General features: G+C 37.2%; 1 protein-coding gene and 1 long non-coding RNA gene across 2 annotated transcripts; both read right to left on the reverse strand.

Annotated features, from left to right (window-relative positions):
- Window positions 1–1,715: 1,715 nt before the first annotated feature.
- On the reverse strand, window positions 1,716–2,484 carry LOC145162936 (uncharacterized). The gene is made up of 3 exons (XR_013739446.1): window positions 2,397–2,484; window positions 2,187–2,279; window positions 1,716–2,093 (listed from the first exon to the last, which is right to left on the reverse strand). It is a non-coding gene; the product is annotated as an uncharacterized LOC145162936 (long non-coding RNA).
- Window positions 2,485–2,945: 461 nt separating this feature from the next.
- On the reverse strand, window positions 2,946–4,562 carry LOC145162937 (uncharacterized). Its single transcript, XM_079081908.1, has 4 exons — window positions 4,084–4,562; window positions 3,749–4,005; window positions 3,429–3,559; window positions 2,946–3,329 (listed from the first exon to the last, which is right to left on the reverse strand). The coding sequence occupies exons 1-3, from the start codon at window positions 4,418–4,420 to the stop codon at window positions 3,527–3,529; spliced, it is 627 nt and encodes a 208-aa protein (XP_078938034.1). The 5' UTR covers window positions 4,421–4,562; the 3' UTR covers window positions 2,946–3,329; window positions 3,429–3,526.
- Between the last annotated feature and the right edge of the window lie 10,692 nt (window positions 4,563–15,254).

Below are 15,254 nucleotides of genomic sequence, written 5' to 3' on the forward strand. Positions count from 1 at the left end.
GCGGATGAGCACACCTTGGAGATCGTGGAAATGATCACAGAGGTGAAGAGAAGTGTCGTAGAAGCCGACTGGGAGGCGGAGATCAAGCTAGCAAAGGATATGGAGAATACAGGATCCTGGAACGTGGCAGGTTGGCATGAAGCCCTAGCCAACTTAACTGGGAAGCACGTTGATGTTAGTCAGGATCCTGTAGGGCAGGTGAAGGAGGGAAAGAAGAAGGAGACAGAGGTGGCTCCTAGTAACAATGGTCAAACTGTGAATTGGGTTTGATAGGTTTTTAAAAAAAAGTTGGTGTATAAAAAGATTTTCTTTTTCTTTTTGTTGGGTTAGTGGGCGACCCTTTTTATTTTAATGCTTTGTTTCTACTATCTATTTGTGTGGTTAATCTGGTTGTAGAAATTGGTGTTGGATTAGATGTCTAAGCCCACAACTATTATTGGTATGTACTTGACCCGAGAGTAGATGGTCCATTTGGGTTGCATATCATCAGGACAATTTTTTAGGATGGATTCTTGAGAGAAGGTTATATATGATTCGTTATAATATATTAATATGAAAACATATGTTTTAATTAGTATTGATCAAGAATTAATTTTGTGATCAAAAGAGACTAATTAAATCTATGGGGACTAATTATGGTAATTAGTTATATTTATATGTGTTGGGCTTATGATCCATGTTGGACCAAGTTTATGTATGGAGACATAAAGAGTTGGGCCACATGAACCATGGATCATAAGCCCATAGGTATGGATTTGGGTTATACCCATGACCCTTGGAATCCACTATATAAATAGGTTGCTTCATGACCAAAAACGTGGACTTCTAGTTCTTAGAGAAACATGGAGGTTTTTGGGTGCATGAAATTCTCTCTCAAGTTCCACCTTTGTTCATGATGTGTTGTGACTTCATTTGAGGCATCCACACTATTGAAGCTAAGCTCTTAAGGCCAAATACATCAAGACTTCAAGCTACACAAGGACGACAAAAAGATCGGGAGTCTTCCTTGGAAGATCTCCAAAGGATGCATGTTACCCTAACTAGTATCTTGTATGGTATCTGACAATTTCATGCTAGTTATAGGCTTAATACCTTGGAAACATCATTGCATGTATAATTAGTGAAAACATAGATCCAAGGTATTTAGGGTTGTATGTGCACCATAGGATGTTGTAGTATGCAAAATCCAACAGGAGTTGCGGAGGTCGGAGGGTATTTCATAGCCGTCTATTACTGTTACTAAATATTTATTTATGCATGGATGAGGAGTTATTTACAAATCAGACCACATTCACATGTAGAAACGTCTATTCTAATCACAACTTCCCCGGTTTTTTTCTTATTAGGACATTGTAGTTTGAAAATCCAATTATATCCTCACGTGTTGTTGTTTGAATGGTTAGCATTGGTTTGAATATACGAAAGTCTTTTTATATCATCAGGAGATTAAAAACCAAAAAAGTCGAACTACATTGCCTTTCGATGCTAAAAATGACATTAAAGCATTGAAGTGGTATGGTGCAAAAATAACAACTGAATCCCCAACATCACACAATGCGAGAAAAATATTTTCACAAATACCGGTAACAAATAATGTATTTTAATTTTTAAAATAAAATAAAATCATTACAATCTGAGAATATTATCAAACATGCTTAGATGGCCAGTTATAGATCATTGACATCATCTCTCCCTTATCTTTTGTATACAAATTAAAGTCATAAGATGCTAGACAACTAACACAAAAGAAAACAAAACCATAATTTGCATTTACAAAATTCAAGTTCAAAGAGAAAAGTAATCTAATCTATGATTGCCGATGTAGATAATAATACAATGTAACCAAACTACACATTGACAAACACACGCCATAAAGGCAAATTTGTAAATGAAAATAAAAAGAAAACAATAATATATAAAGGTTATCAAATTAAGTCATGTCCGCATTAAACTAACCTGTCTTCAAGGGAGAAGTCTAGCCGACCATGGTTCAATTTCCTTGACACTAACATCAAATTAAAACAGCGTTGGGTTTATTCCCGCCATTATTTCTCTTCCAAATTCTTGGTTTGTCTTCCACTTAGACTCATCCCCTGTTGAAATCATTAAACCAAATAATAATGTCAATTTGGGCAAAAAGACAAAAATGCCCTCGTCCTTGTAAAAAAAATAACCCTACAAAGTACCATGGATTATTTATAGGAAAGGGAAACAATTTTGAAATTTGAGCTGCTGTAGATTACAACAATTCACAGGTTGAGCTCCTTCCATATGATTGCCTGAAAACGTCGTCCAAACACTTTAAAAACCCTAGGAGATGAAATGAGTCAATGAAACGGAAAAGCAAGCATCTTTTAAACAAACAGATGAAAAAAAATCCTTCTTCAGCAACATACCATGGGGACAAAACCTGTATCCCATGCAATTGGTCAATCCTAAAAGTTGTTAGTAGAAAATAAATTAGTTTTAAAAGGATAAAAAAAGAACATGATTTAAAATAACAGAATAAAAATGGAATTAGAGTTTGTTTAGTTGGATGGAATCAAATAAGCAATGTTGTTTTGGTAGAAATGGAATAAACTTATTTAATATATATATATATATATATATATATATATATATATATATATATATTTTATATATTATATGTAAAGACAATACATCTTTTTTACTATATTCCATTAAATTATTTTAGTTATTAACTAACTTATATTTAAAAAGAAATTAAAAGCTAAAGATAATAGAAGCTTACTGAATCGATATAAGGTATAATAGAAATTAGAGTAAACTACAAATTTGGTACCTATACTACACTTAAAATTGCAAGTTCAGTCCAAATTTAATGATGACATCGACACAATTTTAAAATTTGGAATAAACTTGCAAATTTTATTTAAACATAAGGACCAAATTTGTAATTTACTCTAAAATTCATATCAGTAATTAATTAAAATAATAAAAAAAAAAATTCTAAGGATATGTGTCAAAGAAATTTACATTATAAAAATAGGTTACATTGCATTTTTTCCTTCCATTTCATGATGGAATGAAAAAAAAAACACCTTCAACTTAAGAAATGAGAATTAATACACTGGAAGGAAGGAATGAAGCATTCTTTTCGATTGGGATTAACAAACAGGTTTGTATGATTCCAATGGAATGAACAATTCCATTCTATCATTCCATCAATATCAGACACTATCTTAATATCAGACACGATCTTATATATAGATTCAAGATAAAGAGTACATAACACATGCAGCAAATCCATATGGTATGACTTTGGATCATTAGAGAACAATGAAACTTCCTTCATAGCACCCATTTCGCTACAACAGCAACATAAGTGATGAGAGCAAATAAGAAAATAAACTAAAAAGATAATGAGATTAAATTAAAAAAAAAAAAAGAGTAATCATAGTTCATACCTATTAAAACTAACATAAACATGACCAGCTGAGGCTCTACACAGAACATTTCCTTTTTTCCATCTTGACCCCGATGTAAGTTAAATTATCAGGCCTCCCTAAACTTCTTGGAAGAGAAGGTGAAGTGGCTGCTGAATTTGATTGAGAGAAAGGTAAAGAATTAGAAATTGTAAGATCAAAATAATCTTAATTTAGACCATTTAAAAAAAAATGACTATGAAAATCGAGACATTTCAATCTGAAATCCAAAAGTCACAAGTGAGCCCCTTTAATAATACGTAGAAAGCAGACATGGGGAAATACACAATTGCAAAACTCACCAGTTTTAAGAGCCTCTTTCTTTGTATACAAAATTTCATAGACAAACTATTAGTATTCAGTTTAATCAAACCATAAACTTCTTGAAATTGGCAACAGATGTTGATCATCCAATGATGTTGGCTTTCGAGATTTCTTAAAACTGTAGACTTGATTTTATCAGAAACAATCCCTACACATTGTTGCAAATTGTTGCCACAAATTTCACTAATTGTTTCCATTAAAACATCTTCAGCATATTTTGGGAAAACGTAACCACCTGTGAAAACAGCTCGTCTAAAAACACTAGTCCCATTTGGCAAATTAACAGATAAATTCACCAGATTTGCGAATTCACCTGGATGATGATTATTACTATTTGATTTCCACCCATCTGATGAGATTTGGAAGAACATGGCGTCGCGAATTCGAGCTTCGGATTCTCGTTTTGCCTCTTTGTACTTGGAATCGAGTCGTTCTCCGGCGAAGTCACTCCGGGTCACCGCTGGTAATCCGATTTGGTTCAAGAAACTATTGAATTTTGGGTGCTCCAAACTTGAAAATGGAACAGACCCACAATTTTCATACACCCAATCTGCTAATAATTCGAGAGATGAATCGATTTGGGATTTTGTTAAAGTTTGATATGGTAATGATTTCGGGATCTTAAGCCTTTTCACACTATCTTCGAACATACAGAAAAATAACAGTATCGATGGCGGAGGCTGTGGCGAAGCTAGTGTCGCTGGAGATGGGTATGGCAAAAATGAAAGAAGAAATCAGAGAGAATGATGAAAGAGAGAGGGAGGGGTGGAATTGAAATGAGAGAGAAGGTAAGAGATGAAAATAATCAACGGAGAGGCGGTGATGGATGGATCATCTGTTGTCCGTGTCTGATTGGAAGAATGAGGAGGTGCAAGCAGGCAAGAACACGTAGACGTAGATGGTAGACACCCGGTCATTACATCTGTAATCCTACACAAAAAACCCACCAAAAAAAAAATAAAAATCAACCAATCATATTGAAGTCCTGTTCACCAAAGACTTGTAAATTAGTATGTATATAAATTAATAATCATTTGTTGTGTAATTGCTCTGAATAACATTTACATGCATGATTTTGTTTATTAAATATTAGTAACTTTAAAAATGTTATTTAAATGGTAATACATAATATTTGAAGAAGATTTGAATGAACTTATTGGGAATATGGATGAACAGAAGCTTGCAGTTGAAGTTGAGAAGAACTTTGCAGTATGGTTTTAATATTATGTGGGTGTTAATTTTATATTTTTTTAATTTTATTATTTTTTGTTACGGTTATAATTAACTCTAATTAAGAGCTTTACCATTTGTCATATAGGCACGTACGATCCGAATAAACAACAAGTATATATCTGACATTTCCAAAATGCCATTCAAAAGAGTGAAATTATATAGTATATATACTTTGTCAATGGTTACAAGTTTCACACAGAAGCTCATGGTCTGAACAAATCACAATCAACAGCAGATTGTATGTTAGTAGCCAAGGAGGTGATGATTACGGTAAGGTAGAGGAAATTTTATAAGTCGAGTACCCTGGTTACCCAATTAAAACCACAGTTTTGTTTAAATGACATTGGTACGATCCATCACCTAACATAGGAGTTAAGGTTCACAAACAATATAACTTGGTCGAGATTAACGTCAAAAGAAAATACAACAAGTTCGAGCCGATTGTTTTACCCATGCAAGCCACTTAGGTGTGTTAGATTCCTTACCCAACTTTGAAAACAAACAACTCGGACTGGTGGACTGTATTTAAAGTTAAACTCGTGGCCGGACTGATGTACGTGAAAATCATCCTCAGAAAGACGTTGCTTCCAAGAAGATGAAGTCGAATCAAATGAAATCATTATACCAACTACAACCGATACAGCCACTTATGATGATCACGACATGTCAAGCAGCGATTCAGATAATGAAAATAACATTAATAAACAAGGTGAAATTCATGAGGACGACAATGATGGTATTCCTAACAGTGAGGGTAGTTATTGTTGAATGTGAAGCCACAATTGTTGAACGTGAAGCCACAATTGTTGAATGTGAAGTTTTTTCAAAGGTTGGCTGAAGACCCGGTTGTGTTTTTTGACTACTTCTGATTTCCATCTCTATATAAGAGATTCATCTGTATTTGTAAAACTTGTATCTAGAGTAACACAGAAAGAGTGCAGATTAGCACCAAAAAATATAAATTCCTAGTTACCGGTGGACATAGGTCAGAGAAGGACCGAACCACGTTAAATCCCTCGTGTTCATCCTTGTGTTCTTGTTTTTCGTGAGTTGTGTGTGTGTTTAGAGTCGTGTGTTAAGTGTCTCGATCCTAACAGTTATGAGTATAGTACATCGAGCAATGAAGAACAAGAGGACGAAGAAGAAGAGGAGGAAGAAGATATTGACTAGATGTTTTTGTTTCTTTATAGAAGGATGGTCACATTGTCTAATTTTTAGTTTTTGCATATGAATTGGTAAATGTGATGTTATGTATTAGTGCCCATCATGAGAAATAAATAAAATGAAATTTTATCATTCTTTGGTACATTGAAAGGATTTACTAAAAAGGGACATGTGTTTTTGAGATATTTGTATGAACAATATTTTCATTAAATATCCAATTAAGTAATCGTTTATTGTCACACCCCCATAACCGGAACGGCGGAAACGTTTTGGGGTGGAGGACGTCATGTTTAGTATCACAACCATTGTATAATAGCAATCATAGTAACACAACAATTACAGTAAATACATATATGAAAATGTTTACATCAGTTGAAACTTGTTTGAATACATAAAAAACGTATGTAAAATATAAAGACACAATTCTTATTGCTCCAACTTCTCAAAAATCCCGGAGGTACCTGTCTAATGATTTCTTGAGAATACAACCAGTTTTGAAAGAATATCAGCATAAAGCTGGTGAGTTCATAAGCGATATTTTGTAATGAAAACTTGTTGATGACTTTATAAAAATGTCTGCATGTTTCAACAAAAAATCCAATATTTTCTTTAGTGATAGTCATGTTATCAGTTCTGTGTAAAACTATGAATATTCGTTATTGAAAACTGTTGTGGCATGTGAAAACTCTAGTTTGTATGGCTAGCCAAAGCTAATCATAATATGTATGTATTCTGTATGGAAATCATTGTATAATCGGTTTCGTTTGAAAACCTTGGCTATCGCCAGTATGTGTAGTATGTTTTATTACTTTAATAAAACCATGTAATGAAATCCCTGGGATCCTCCAGTTGTGGTGTGTAGTAGTTCTATTAGTGAAAATAAAACTATTGATGAATGAAAACCCGTACACCAAAGTAGTTTGTACATATAGTGAGTCGTATAACCATGCTTGATATGACCTAGAGACCTTTTCAACGTTCTTCAGGCGTTGGTTAAATGACATTTGCCACCCCAGGCATGCCTGCCTAACTGTAGCTAGCAGTTCAGGTGTGGGATCGTCAATCCCGAATAGATCTATTCACAAATCTCACGCTCTCCTTCCAGGAGACTCTGGTTATACTATGATAGGATTTAGCCCTGTACACCTAAGGGTACAGTTTTGAAGTAGTGCCTCACAATGTTGTACAATTTAGTTTACATGTAATTCTGTAGTGTTATACTGTAGTGAAATCCGTATGTATACTGTATGTAGTGATAATTATACTTAAATAATTATGAAATGTCATGCTCATGTAGTGATGTATACCATAAACTAAATCTGCCATAGTTTATATGCTTAGCAGTGGAAAAAATCTCTGGACTTGTTAAAGTTACGTTTTGAAAATCGCAAACTATACCTATTATAGTTTGTGTGTATGAATATGTATGAACTTGTATGAATTCCCAAACTATACCTATTATAGTTTGCATGTATACTGTAGTTGATGTGAATATTGAATCTGAAAAACTATGCAATTTTGGTTGTAAGTTGAAAGCGTCCCTTATGCTCAACATGGTACTAAAGGGATAAGATATGAGAATTGCATGAGTTTTATGCTTGTTAAAAACCCTTTTTGTATTAGTTCACAAAAGCATTTATGTTTGGTTTGTATTCCCCTGAAAACGTTTTAAAAACCAGTAAAAGCGTAGGGGTATAAACTCATTGTTGTTGTGTGAAAGAGTCGACTGAAAAGAAGATCCTCGGGTTGTTGTACGTGGCACTTAACGGAATCCTAATATCAAATAAATACATATAAGTATCTAAATTAGCGATTTCGTTAGATATAGTGTTAGAAGAACACTTGTGCTCTGTTAAAGGATGTTACTGGGACTTGATTGAATCGAGGGATCGAGTTTTTCACCACTTAGGAGACGTGTACGGCCGTGAACAAGGGTTTACGGCTGTGAAGGATGGTTTACGGTTGACAGACAGTTTACGGCCTTTGAAGACTCGATGAGTTTACGGTCGTAAACTCAAGAACATGGTTTACGACCTTCGAAGATGGGTCGTAAACTCAAGAACAAAGGTACTAATTTAGAAGAGTAACGTGTTCCAGACGTCCTGAAATGACTCTAAATGGTGTTTCTCGATGTTATCCCGAAGATTGAAGGTGTTTTTAGTGTTTACGGCCAAGGGTTCTAGAGAGAGAATGAGAGAATTTCCGGTCAGAAGTGTTCAAATGAGGGTGGGAGTCTCATATTTATAGGGGTTTTGTGGTCGGTGAGTGGGGGTCCACCTGACGCTGGCTGTAAACGGGTGTACGGCCGTAAACGAGTTTACGGCCGTAAACGAGTTTATGGCCGGAAATTGCTTGATTTTCAAGGAAACTTCGGGTCTTTCGCGCGATTTTGGTTCTGATTCGCATATATATATAAATTTAATTATATAAGACTAGATGATTTTCTAAACCAAGAAGTTTGACGGAAAATTAATAAAATTCAAATTTTATTAACGGAAACCGCATAACGGAACGGAAAAAGTTTCGGGTTGTCACATCATCCCCCCGTTAGAGGGAATTTCGTCCCGAAATTCAGGCATAGAATACAAATCATGGACTCGGGAAAAGATGAGGGTACTTCTGTTTCATTGAATGTTCGCGCTCCCAAGTGAATTCATGTCCCCGCTTGGCATTCCAGCGAACCTTCACTATCGGGATGCGACTTTGCTTCGTTCGCTTGACTTCCCGATCCATGATTTCTATAGGTTCTCCCACGAAGTGTAAGCTCTTCTCTAGTTCGATTTCATGGAGGGGTAGCACAAGTGTCTCATCGGACAAACACTTCTTTAAGTTCGACACGTGAAAGACGGGATGTACGTTGCTAAGTTCTCGCGGTAGACGAAGTTTGTATGCTACGGGACCGATCCTTGCGAGGATCTCGAATGGTCCTATGTATCTTGGATTCAGCTTTCCATGCTTTACGAAGCGTATCATGCCTTTCCAGGGTGAGACCTTCAACAGAACACGGTCACCAACTTGGAACTCCAACAGTTTTCGTCTCTTATCGGCGTAACTCTTTTGTCTATCTCTTGACGCTTTTATTTGTTCCCGGATTTGTACGATCTTTTCAGTCGTCTCTCGGATAATTTCAGGACCCGTGAGAGTGCTGTCGGGTACTTGACCCTCGACTAGCTGTGTGTCACCCACTTCAGCCCAACACAGAGGGGATCTGCACTTACGGCGATAAAGGGCTTCAAACGACCCATCCTTGATGCTTGCATGGTAGCTGTTGTTGTAGGAAAATTCGACCAAGGGAAGATGAGTGTCCCACGACATGCCGAAGTCGATGACATAGGCCCTCAACATATCTTCCAACGTCTGAATTGTTCTCTCACTCTGTCCATCTGTCTGTGGGTGATAAGCCGTTCTCATATCCAACTTTGTTCCAAGAGCCTTCTATAGTGATTGCCAAAATCTCGAGGTAAACCTGCTATCTCGATCGGAGATAATGGATACAGGTACCCCATGAAGGCGAATTATTTCTTGAATGTAGATCCGCGTGAGTCTCTCCATCTTGAAGTTTTCTTTGATTGGTAGGAAGTGGGCGGATTTAGTCAGCCGATCGACAATTACCCAGATGGCGTCGTGCCTACTCGGAGATCTGGGTAACTTAGTGATAAAATCCGTTTTGATCCCTTCCCACTTCCACTCAGGTATTTCTGGCTGTTGAAGTAGACCTGAGGGCTTTTGATATTCTACCTTCACCTTGGCACAAGTCAAACACTTGCCCACAAAGGTGGCAATTTCTGTTTTCATGTTGGGCCACCAATAGAGTTGTTTGAGATCCAGATACATCTTATCTGAACCTGGGTGAATGGAGTATCTAGACTTGTGAGCCTCATTCATGACAACCTCCTTCTACCCGCCGTACTTTGGGGTCCAGATCCGGTTCATGAAATAGTAAACTCTGTCTCCCTTTACCTCTAAGTTCTTTTCCATTCCTCGCAACACTTCATCTGCCATATTCTCTGGTTTCAAGGCTTCCAGCTGAGCCACTTTGATTTGCGCGGATAAATGGGAATGGATGGTCATTGTTAGTGCCTTCACCTTACGCCTTGAATACTCCTTTCGACTGAGGGCATCCGCTAGCATATTGGCCTTGCCGGGATGGTAGCGTATTTCGCACTCGTAGTCACTGTGTAACTCTACCCATCGCCGTTGTCTCATGTGCAACTCTTTCTGATCAAAGATATGTTGTAAGCTCTTATGATTGGTGAAGATAGTGCACTTGGTTCCGTAGAGATAGTGTCTCCAGATCTTTAACACAAAGACCACTGCTCCCAACTCTAGATCGTGAGTTGTGTAATTGACTTCGTGTGTTTTCAACTGCCTCGAGGCATAGGCGATAACCTTTCCTCGCTGCATTAGTACACAGCCTAGGCCCTGATTGGATGCATCACAGTAGACAACGAAGTATTCCGTCCCTTCGGGCAGGGACAAGATAGGCCCGTTGCATAGGGCCTGCTTCAATGTTTGAAACGCAGTGTCTTGCTTGTCTCCCCAACTAAAGGTTACACCCTTCTGTGTCAGGGTAGTTAGAGGCTTAACAATTTTGGAGAAGTTCTGGATAAACCTGCGATAATAGCCCGCGAGACCCAAGAATTGCCGGATTTATGTGGTTGTCTTTGGTGCAGACCAATTCTCAATCGCTTTGATTTTGGAAGGGTCCACTTGTATGCCTTCCTCGCAAACCACGTGACCAAGGAATGTTACCTTCCTGATCCAGAATTCACACTTTGAGAATTTTGCATATAACTTCTCCGCCCTTAATGTTTCCAGCACCTGCCTCAAGTGCTGTTTATGATCATTCTCGCTCCGACAATAGACAAGTATATCATTAATGAACACGATTACGAACTTGTCTAGGAAAGGGCGGCACACCCGATTCATCACATCCATGAATACCGCCGGTGCGTTGGTTAGGCCAAAGGGCATAACTACAAACTCGTAGTGCCCATAACGAGTTCTGAATGCTGTCTTGGGCACATCATTCTCATGAACCCGCAATTGATGGTACCCTGATCTTAGATCTATCTTTGAAAAGTAACTGGCTCCCTGAAGTTGGTCGAAGAGGTCGTCGATTCTGGGTAAGGGATAACGGTTCTTGATGGTCAGTTTTTCAGTTCTCGGTAGTCAATGCACATCCGAAAGGATCCATCTTTCTTTTTCACAAATAAGATCGGAGCTCCCCAGGGTGAGGAACTCGGCCTTATGAATCCTTTGCTGATTAGCTCATTGAGTTGGCTGGATAGCTCTTGCATTTCTGCCAGCGCTAAACGATAAGGAGATTTAGGTACAGGAGTAGTTCCAGGGATTAAGTCGATACGAAACTCGACTTGACGCTCGGGAGGAATTCCTGGAAGGTCTTTGGGGAAGACATCAGGAAAGTTGCAGACTTCGGGGATGCTCTCGAGGTCTTTAACTTTTTGCGTCTCATCAATAACATGAGCTAGAAATGCATGGCATTCCTTCCGCAGATATTTCTGGGCTTTGATGCATGAAATGATGCGAAGGTTCGAACTGAGCTTATCACCATAAACCATGAGGGCTTCACCAGAGGGAAGATTGACACGAATGGCTTTCTCGAAACAAAGGATATCAGCACGATTGGAGCTCAACCAATCCATGCCGATAAAGACATCGAGCCTCTTGATGGATATAAGCATAAGGTCGATGGGAAATGAATGATCGTCTAGGGTAAGGGTACAACCTATGAATATGTCGTTTGTGCTTTCTTTCTTCCCGTTAGCCATCTCGACGGTGAATGTTTCAGTTAACGGTTGGGATTTACATTTGATTAGGTGTTTGAATGCATGACTAACAAAACTCCTTTCCGCACCCGAATCGAAAAGAATGCATGCATAAGAGTTGTCAAGGAGGAACGTACCCGTTGATGGGTTTTGAGCATTCTAACACTCCTAAGTGTACATGCAACCCTAAATACCTTGGATCTATGTTTTCTCTATTATACATGCAATTATGAACTTTCCAAGGTATTACCCTATCTAGCATACAATACTTGATACTTGGGTAATCAAATGGATAGAATACATACCTTTGTTTGATGTAGCTTGTCTCCATGAAGCTTGAGTGCCTAGTGCCCCAAGTGTGACACCTCAAATGGTTCACACAACACCAAATGCACATGGAATGACTTGAGAGAAATGGAACACTCCTTGAAATCGTCTAGCCCTCATATTCACACATTAGTGCACGATTTCTTGAGCCATGGGATTCTTTTATATGGTGGCTATTAGGGTTACACCATGTAACTCATAACTTTACCCATTCCTTATGCTCCATGGATTTTAACCTCCATGGAGTATCCATGGGTCACCCCATGGACTTAGTCCAACATAAGAAATCTTGGATCACAAGCCCACATATATAAGAATGAATGATTTACACAATCAACCCATATATTTAATTAGTCTCCTTTTGATCACTTAATTAATTCCAAATTAATTCTTGATCAATACTAATTAAATAACCTTATTAATATATTAGAACTTATAATATATTAACCAACCTTAAGTGTTATTTCTCTCATTATAGTCTATCCAAATGCATGATGCCATGCAACCCAAATGAACCATGCCGGGTCGGGTCAAGTCTTACCAATTATAGTTATGGACTTAGACATTAATCCAACAGTCTCCCACTTGGATAAGTCTAAAACTATTATTGCGTATGACTTCAGGAACCGATCAGCAATCGTAGCTCTCAAAAGCTTCTGTCGAACTCTAACCTTGTCGATGAACTTTGACCTTTTTCAATGACTTGTCCATTAGATAAGGGATCATATATTCCTCCATTCTAGATATCATATGGACTGAGACATGGATTATCAATCATTCTCTCTGTCCATTTGTTGTTTCCCGATTTCCGATTCATGATGACTGACTGATTGAACAAATCAAATCAGTCCTAGCTTGGCCAAGCACTCACATGTATCATCTTTAAATCATCGAGGGGCCCACAGATATCGCTTTTATCCCGAAGGTAAAAGGAATGGATAAACTTCGACTCATATGGCTTGTTCTACTACTTGTTGAATCATACACAAAGGCACGTTTTATAACATCGAGTTACCGAATGCGTTTTTGTGAAATCAATGTACAACCAACTCATAGTAACAAGTCATATCTCTAGGTTTGAAGAATATAAGATATTATCGTCTCATGATCACTCGTGATAAAATCCATGAAGTGATTCAAATGAGCGCGGGTTGAATCCAATACTCAGAACTTATGAGCACTCATGAGTGTTGTAGCACCACTTTGTCCACCAACTTGGACCTCTACAAACCAACCCATGACAGTCTTGATTCATATCTACTTCCAACATATGACCGACTGTGGATGGTTTGAATAACTTAATCATTCAGGAAGAGCGACTTAGTTATTCTGGAAGTCAAAACATGCAAAGTGAAACACAAGAATAAATGAATCAAATATGGTATCAAACCCTATGAATATAAATAAACACTTTTATTTATCACCATACTGATTACTCATTATTCATTGTTTCGGTTTTATCAACTTTATACTTGAATTAAAAACACTAGTTGTTCCATACTCCAAGCATGTACACTATGTTTTTCTTAAACAATAGCTTTGCCATACACCAAATATGCACTCTATGTTTGTCTATGATCCTTACTTTGTGAAATAAACCAATTGAACATAATTTCAATGATTCTAATTTCACACTCCCAAATCCTTATCAAAAAATGTGAGAATTTCAAATTCCTATCATTTATCGAAATCTGTTTAGATTTTAAACGTATATGCACTGACCCTCCTGTAATGAATATCTACAAAGTCACAAAGACTTGTCAACAGTCATTATAAGGTATTCCAATGGAGATCAACTCCATGGAAACTAAGTCTCATATTCAAAGTACATTGCTTTGGACATGCTTCTTGCATTAAGTTTTCTAATCTTACACAGATAACTTCCACCTATGGAGACAACTCCATATTCTCATTTTGACTATCACTTCTGAATAAGAGATGCCTCTTTTCAGAATATGTCAATATGGTCCTTCCAAAATTAGCACTATACTTCCAACTGTCCATGAGCAACGAATCTTTGGTAAACCTCAGATTGTCCTCGACAATTGCTTAATCATTTTAGTCATATCCAATTCTAGACCTTTTCCCTTCTTAATGCCTCTGGGCATTTGGAAAAATTTAGAAATGACAAATATTATAGCACATGCAATCGATCCTGTACCCAAAGCAAATGGTACACGATTCATGATGTCTCACATAAAGACATGATTCTAGACCAGTCTTTTGCTACAATATTTTTATTTGCCATGTTTTCAAAATTTGACTATGAAGAGGGATGCCGTAATCATAATCGAATTTTGAGAACGCAATATATAGAATTTCCTTAAGTTGAACCAATCCAACATGAAATTCATATATATATTCTTGACTAAAGATGATTAAGGTCTCAATCTAAGCCTTTAGAACTGAAATGAAGTATATCCTCTCCCTTAATTATAGCAAAACAACTTTTTCAATCCCTGCAGCCTCACGAATTGAAACTTTTGTTTTCTATAATTAACATAGCTAACTTGCAACACTAACAACAATTAACATGCTCCCACTAACATGATGATTATTAGCATAACACTTATGCTCCCACTAGCTTTGACATGTACTTAGAAATCAGCTGGACTTCTAGAAATCAATACTTTATTGACTTCCTTACCAAAGTTCAGATTTCTGATACGAGATGCTTTGATAAAACTTTATCAAAATCATACATCTTTCCTTAGATAGCATGCATGTGTGTCTAAACAATTTCAGAACTATGAAAAGGGATGCCGTAATCATAGTCTCAATTGTTTAGACCTTTTGTCATCTGCTTCAAATCTACTTGGTGGAAGTGTTTCCTCACCATCATTTTCATGAATCGGAGAGAAACCTTATGGCCCTTAGATTTTATGGTGTATGTGTTCTTATCCATGTGAATCGTCAAAACCATAGTCACAAGACAAGGATAATGACAAATCCAAACTCATATGGACTGAAC

This window comes from Lactuca virosa, chromosome 3, assembly GCF_052849685.1.
Source record: "Lactuca virosa cultivar CGN04683 chromosome 3, Lactuca_virosa_CGN04683_v6, whole genome shotgun sequence".
In the NCBI taxonomy this organism is placed as follows: Eukaryota; Viridiplantae; Streptophyta; class Magnoliopsida; order Asterales; family Asteraceae; genus Lactuca; species Lactuca virosa.